Raw genomic sequence first — 7,029 nt, 5'->3', positions numbered from 1 at the left:
GTTCTGCATCATCCTGGCTTCTCGGACGGGAGTCCCACGGAAGGAATGGCTTCCGCACGTGAAGTGAGCCTCGCGGAAGTGCCGTCTGCCGCGTGGCACGAAAATGGCAGTTTTCTTCCGCGTGGCACATGGAAATGGCAGAGGTTGTCGGAAGGTATCGGAAGGCATATTGCCGTTGGTTTGACTGAGGATGTGTGTGTGTGTGTGTGTGTGTAACGTGTATATAATTGGCTCTCTGTTGTTCTGTGTGTATTGCATACTGCTGCTATTTTATGAATTACCATTTATGCAAAGCGTAAACTGGTACACACTTTCAAGTTTCAACAATTCAACCTTATAATTTATATTCTTTAATTGCCTTAAAATATATATATATATATATATATATGTATAATATTTAATTATCCATTATTTAAAAAAAGAAACATGGCCATTCTTTATAAAATATACTAATTACTCGGACTATTATATGGACAAGGAGCAAAAAGTTGTACACATATTCTATTCATATAAATTATATACTTAATACAATTTAAATTTAATTTTTTATTTTTTTAATTCTTTATTGGAAGTTAATGGAAATATGGATTTTCATTAAGTTTAACGGAAATTCCATTTCCAATAAGAAACGGAAGGCATCAAATTGGCTAATGGAAATACAATTTCCAATAAGAAATAGAAGGTTGTTTATTGGAAATGGAATTTTCATTTCCTTCTAATAGCCAGGTTGAGACTTCTGCATTAAATAATGATATACACTCACTTTTAATAAATCATTTATGTTAATACTTTGTTTCTAATTGTGTGGGAAAAGTAGGGATGAATTTTTTAAATTGCAAAACATTTTTAAAATAGTGATTGTTTTAAATCCTTAAAAAAAAACTGTAAACATTTATTTCGGGTTGTTTTTCTTATAAGTGAAATTATAAACACTAAACAAAATTGAATAGAGCCTGAAACAACAAATCAATTTTTTTAATGTATAAGCATAAAAGGTGATTATTTAAAATTTAGAAAACAATATTTCGTGATAAAATTTTAAAACGTGCTATTTTAAATAATTAATAAAATGCAATTTCCACATTGCTAAAAAATAAGTGGAATAAACACAATCCTCTCATTAGAAGCCCATACGTGACGTGGTTGCAATTGATTAGAGTAAAAGGTCATTATAACAAGGGCAAGCACCTAAAAAAAAGCAAAGTGGCATGAATTTGGCTTCACTTTTTTCTTCACAACCAATTACTTGATTTGAAAATGGGCTTGGCTTGTATTTTCTATTGACCATTTCAACAAGTTAACAACATGGCTCACTCCACTCTACTAAGAATTGAACTTGTTTATTAGATAAAGTATGAACTAATTAAGATACTTTCACATCAAAACAAAAAATAAACTAATTAATTATGGTGTTTGTTCTTGGTAAGCCAAGGACATGCTTGTGTTTGCTTATGTCATGATTCTTCTCCATATGCTTTTCTCTTACACATTCATTTGCCATTTTGCTTACTGTTGATAGCATCTGCTAATATTATATTTTTCTATTACCTAATAGTGAACAACATTAACCCTACGCAATAGGGATAACGAGGTGTAGCCTCTGTAGTTTTGCCACGAGTAATACACAACAAGAATTAATAGAAAAGTCAAACTACGCTTGATAATTGAATAAGGAAAAGCTTCGGGCAATATTTGTTCTGTTTTGGCAATTATTATTTGTCTTGGAAGAATATGAGAAAGCCGAAAACTCGCTCAAAAACATTCACACCTTTGTAGATGAAGTCAAGTGAAGAATAAAGTTGAATCATAATATAGGACTACTAAAACCATTAACGGGAGATCCTATTCAACCATTTCTTCAGGAACAAGAAATAAGAAAAGATGTCAATTTGTGTCCACAAATTCAACCGCCCAATTAGCCAACCGTGACGATCGAATAATAAATAAATAAATAAAAAGATGCTTTCTTGAATGACTTTTAATTAATTATATCAATATGGTTAGTAGAGCACGCTTCAATTTTATAATAGCAATCATAACGTTTAGATAAATATTAATCAAGATTCAAAATTAAGATTCATCCAAAAAAAAATAATGTGTACCCTATATATATAACATTATTATTAGTACAACCACTTTAAAAAAGAAATCCAGGAATAAAAAGAAAAAAAAAATGAATAATTGTAGAGTTCCTTCCACAAATACAATTGGGTTTTGCCTTTTGCCTTCTGAGCTGATTGAGAGAATTCTCCTTCGCTTAGCCTTACCAGAGATAATCCGATTCAAATTAGTAAGCAAAACTGTGTCTGAAATCGTGTGTAACCGAGATTTCGTCAGGCAGTGCAACTCCCAGTGGAGACCCGCCACGTGGCTGTTCGTCTACAAAAAACGACGTCGCTGCGACTCGGTTCTCGACGGCTTCTCCGACCGCTCGGACCGGTGGTTCCGGTTCTCCATATCCGACTTGTTGAAGCCGGCGATTTTTCCTGGGGAAGACCTATTTTTCCTAACGGCTAGTGGGAATTTATTCCTATTTGCCTCGAACACCCTTCAGTCTGTAATCACTCTCGATTTGGTCACCAATACCGTTAAGAAGATCCCGCCAAGCCCATTGGGCCGACGTGGCACGTGCTCTTGGCGTAGGTCCGGCATGAAGCTGGTACCCAACAAAAACGGGTCGGGTCATTTCCGATTCGTTTTCGCCGAGCTCGTGGAGACTCGACCGGTCGTGTTCGAGTACGACTCGGAGACCGACACGTGGCGGTCCACGGAAGCGACGGACGATCCCACTCCCGAGAGGGAGAGCTTGGCGTTCACGCGCGACCACGTGTTCCTGACGTTGATCAATCGGGGCAGGGAGAGCGTGGTGATTTCGGTGAACTCCCGCGATGAGGCCCCGGCGATCCTACGGCCGAGATTCAGCTGGGGGAACGGGATCGATCGGTTACACGTGTACGGCGATGGGTTCATGATGGTGGTGAGATCGGACGGCGCGGGGGAGGGGAAGAGGATTGTGGTTGGGATCGAGATGTGGGGCCTGGGGACACGTGGCACGCTATGGGAGTTTGTTTCGGAGCTCCCGGGCGATCTATTGTGCCGGGCCAAGAAGCCTTATCGGGTCATGACGGGTTGCTTAGAAGGGAACAACGGTACTATTAAGGGCGTCTTAATGTCTAATTACGAGGGATTATGGGACATAATTTGGGTGTCGTTCGATTTCGAGACGAGGGAGTGGAAGTGGGTCCCACTTCCCGAGTGCAAGATGAAGGGGCTTAACATGGCTGGAATTGCTTTCTCTTCTGCCCTCACAATGCCTTGACCGACCAACTAAGACTCTATTGCTTTGTACTTTTGGCTCTAGTCTTAGATTTTAAATTAAGGCTTTCATTTTGGTCACAAAATGAAAAAAGGGAATCTAAAATATCAAAGTGGGCTTTTAGTACTTTTTGCCCTTAAGAGTAATCTTGACTAATCAGGCATATTAAAAGTCACATATGATCAAAGCTGGGCCAGCAAAAGCCAACTTGATTGGGCTTTGCTGAGAAACAGCTGGGGCTGGGACCGACAAATTACCCAAACAATATCAACATTTCAATAGTAAATAAATAACTGAAATTATTCACGCCGCTATCGATTCATATATATTTACTTTAATGAAAGAGCCATGCATCCAATCAAAGTTGATAAAAAAAAAATAATGAAAAGGAAATGCAAGAGATTCTGGGACACACAATAACAGTATCGAGTTTAGGATACTTTCGCGGATCATTATTCATGAAATGAATAATAATGATAATAAAAAGAATGTATATGTCAATCGAGAATTCTCGTACTATTAAAAATAACTTAACGGGACATGACATAAAATGAATCCTTTACTTTAAAGAGTGGTGCAGGTGTTGCGTACATATTCAAGCGTGTTCATACTAGCTGTAATTTGTATGTAGTTTTAGGTAAATAAGTCAATCGCAACCAAATTTACAAATAAGAAACCAGAAAAATAAATTATATACAAAATAAATAAATAAAGCATAGCTTTTGTTGTTGGTATTATATTGCTTCGCAGTATCGTGTATAATGTATATACATACACAATAATTTCCCTGGAACACATGCATGTAATATATGATTCATTAATATATATATATATATATATATATATATATATATACACACACACAACAACGTGATAATGTAGTGTCAGCCAAAAGAACGGAGTGGGGTCACAATAGAGATGTGTGTCCCAAACACAACATGTTCTCAAAGGCATTGCTATGGTCCCAAACACCCCTTCCATTCCAATACTTTCATCTCCTCGTCTCTCTATGCCAGCTCATACACGCATATACACATGAAAAATTAGGATTCATCATTACTAAAACAAAATCTTAACGTAAGAGTATACAATATCATCGCATGAAGGTACATTATATTGTCCATGGTGCGCTTCATTTTTTACAATTTGATTAATGTAGTGGTTTGTTGAAAAAGTAATGATAAAGTATACTCTAAAATTAGTATCAACATGGGATCGCATGAGATTACGTGGAATTGTTTAGTTTTGTTTTGTCATGTGTCGGGGATATTTTGAAATGAGTACATGAATTGGTGCTTAGTCCTTCAATATTATAATTATATGACATTCTGCACTCTTAATAATGATGAAATGCTGATCAGTTCCGAAATTCTGACGTAAAATTTAAAAGTTTTTTTTTTTTTTGAGGAAGTTGAAATTATTATTAAACTTAATGAATGATACGATATTCAAAGCCGGAAAACTTATTTCCAACTGATTCCAAAGTCTTTTTCTCAACTGTCCACATCCTATTCCTTCCTAATCATCGAACACTGCCTCTCAAATCCAACGCTTTTCATTTCTTCCTCCTAACAATTTACATTTTTTTTTTTTTTTTGGTAATTGCAATTTCGCTAACAAGCTACATATGAATATGATATGGTCCCATATTCCATGTTAGTCTGTGGACCACGTCACCTCTCTCTCTCTCTCTCTCTCTCTTAATCCTCTTTCCTCTTCTTTACTATCTCCAATACCCCACTCATGACAATATCCCGTTTACGATGCGAGTCTATTTACAGCCTCAAAATTCAAAGGCCACGCATAAATGTGACATGTAAACATTCGTACGATGTATTTTAAAATCATCAACCTTTTTACCAAACAAATAAAATAACGATCTTATTCGTAACATCGTGACCGAAATCACGACTTAATAATTGAAAACCCAAATTTCAAATTGTCATGAAAGTTTCTTAAATTATTTTAGTATGGACCACGGCAACCCTACCTATAAGAGGAGAGAAATTTCAGTTTTCACATAGCTCGTCCTTAATTGGTTTATATAAATATTATGAAGTTTAATTTCAAAATTAATTGACAACGGAATGAGTAACTCGTGACTTTTACAAACTTTATTATAGTTCTCATTCTATATTTAATATGAGAATCTTAATATGTCCCGCGCAACTCTTTGCGGTTGTTCATCTTATACTGAAACTGAACAATTGAACCACATCATCTTTTAAATTTAATGAGCTCTGATAACATGTGAAATTATCATAGTTGTTGACCCATAATTCCAAAGAGATCAAAAAATGGGCCCTCTCCAAAGCAAAAGGCCAAACCCGTATAAAGACATGCCCTCCAACTTTCATTTCCTCTTCATGCGCACGCAACATTGCCAACCCACGCCTCCGCCTAGTTGTGATTCACTCTCCGCACACGTGGCTTCCACTCACCCTGCCTCCTCGCCCATTTTGGGATGTGTGGACTTCCCGCCCACATCTTTCTCCGCCAAGGACAATTTTTATCCGCCCAGGACAAATTCCTTCGCCCAAAACACTTAATCTATTCTCCCAACATCAAAATAAATTCATCAGCACCAATTGTATTCTCCAAAACACCATTTTTTTAGCTAATCTCTGTTGTGACCCATCTAAAACTCATCTCACACGACCCAATCTCAAAATTCTATAAATATGCTCTTTGCATCTCCATGTTCTCTCAAAATAATGAAAAACTTAAGCAAATCCATGCCAAATTTCTCTCACTCTTATCTCTTGATTTCTTCTCACAAACACAATTGAGATCCAAAACGATAAAGATAAGAATCACTCCACTCACACAATATCAGACAAAAACAGAAATAATCTACATTCATTCTCTCTATAATGAGAGAAGAAATATTTACTCTCTCTCACACAATTTCTCTCACAAACCAAGGTTAACCAAGAAAAATTACATTTTACGCTCTAAAATTGTCCAAGAACTTTAGAAATCGATCTTCATGTTCTTCACTTAATAAGAGAAAATCTCACCGACACACTCCACGTTTTCTCTTTTTTTAGGAAACCATGGCGACAAACTCACTTATGGGTTCTTCTCCCACTATATGATTCAAGGATATTCTGAAGCTCTTAGATGCATTGGACCTTGTCCTAACCTTCTTCGAGCCATTTGGAATCTTGAAGAGTGATTTTTGGGGCCCATTCAGGACTAGGCACGTGAACAATCCAAGCACACCACGCGTCCACAAGTGTTAATCCAAAAAAAGACTTAATATTTTGGTGTTAGAAGGATGGGATCTCGAGAACAACCACGAGCACTCCACCGGAAAACTCACTTCCTCCGCAGAAGACTACAAGATTCCCCAAAAACAAATGGCTAGCCACCTAGCCATCTCCCCGGGTGGCGCCCCTCCGGCGGGATGCATCGCGTTTAACACTCGGGCCCGAGCCCGCCAAACCCAAGAGAACGACGCCCCTCTATAGATGGCTCTCCCCGCACCTGTCCAAGGCGACCGAGACGTACGAATGGAGCGAATCGAGACGAGTATCTTCCGCCTTACATGCTTTGTCGGGAGACTCGAAGGACAAGGCACCATCATCGGCGAACATAGTCTATATTTCATTAAACCAATTAATCTAGCTTTTTAAACAAATAAAAAATATTAAGAACATGTTCTTGAATAATTTTAGCTTTGAAATAAAACGACGAATGATCAAACATAT

The 7,029-nt window shown here is 37.4% G+C and overlaps 1 protein-coding gene across 1 annotated transcript; it reads left to right on the top strand.

Moving 5' to 3' along the window:
- The first annotated feature begins 2,140 nt into the window (after positions 1-2,140).
- On the top strand, positions 2,141-3,625 carry LOC149400968 (GRAS family transcription factor family protein). Its single transcript, XM_089613089.1, has one exon. The coding sequence runs from the start codon at positions 2,174-2,176 to the stop codon at positions 3,317-3,319; it is 1,146 nt and encodes a 381-aa protein (XP_089469215.1). The 5' UTR covers positions 2,141-2,173; the 3' UTR covers positions 3,320-3,625.
- The last annotated feature ends 3,404 nt before the right edge of the window (positions 3,626-7,029 follow it).

The sequence above is a fragment of the Urtica dioica genome, chromosome 4 (assembly GCF_054948205.1).
Source record: "Urtica dioica subsp. dioica isolate 48M chromosome 4, U.dioica_male_clone48M_v1_H2, whole genome shotgun sequence".
NCBI lineage: Eukaryota > Viridiplantae > Streptophyta > Magnoliopsida > Rosales > Urticaceae > Urtica > Urtica dioica.
Note: the sequence above shows the minus strand (reverse complement) of the source record. Positions and strands in the feature narration are given on the sequence as shown.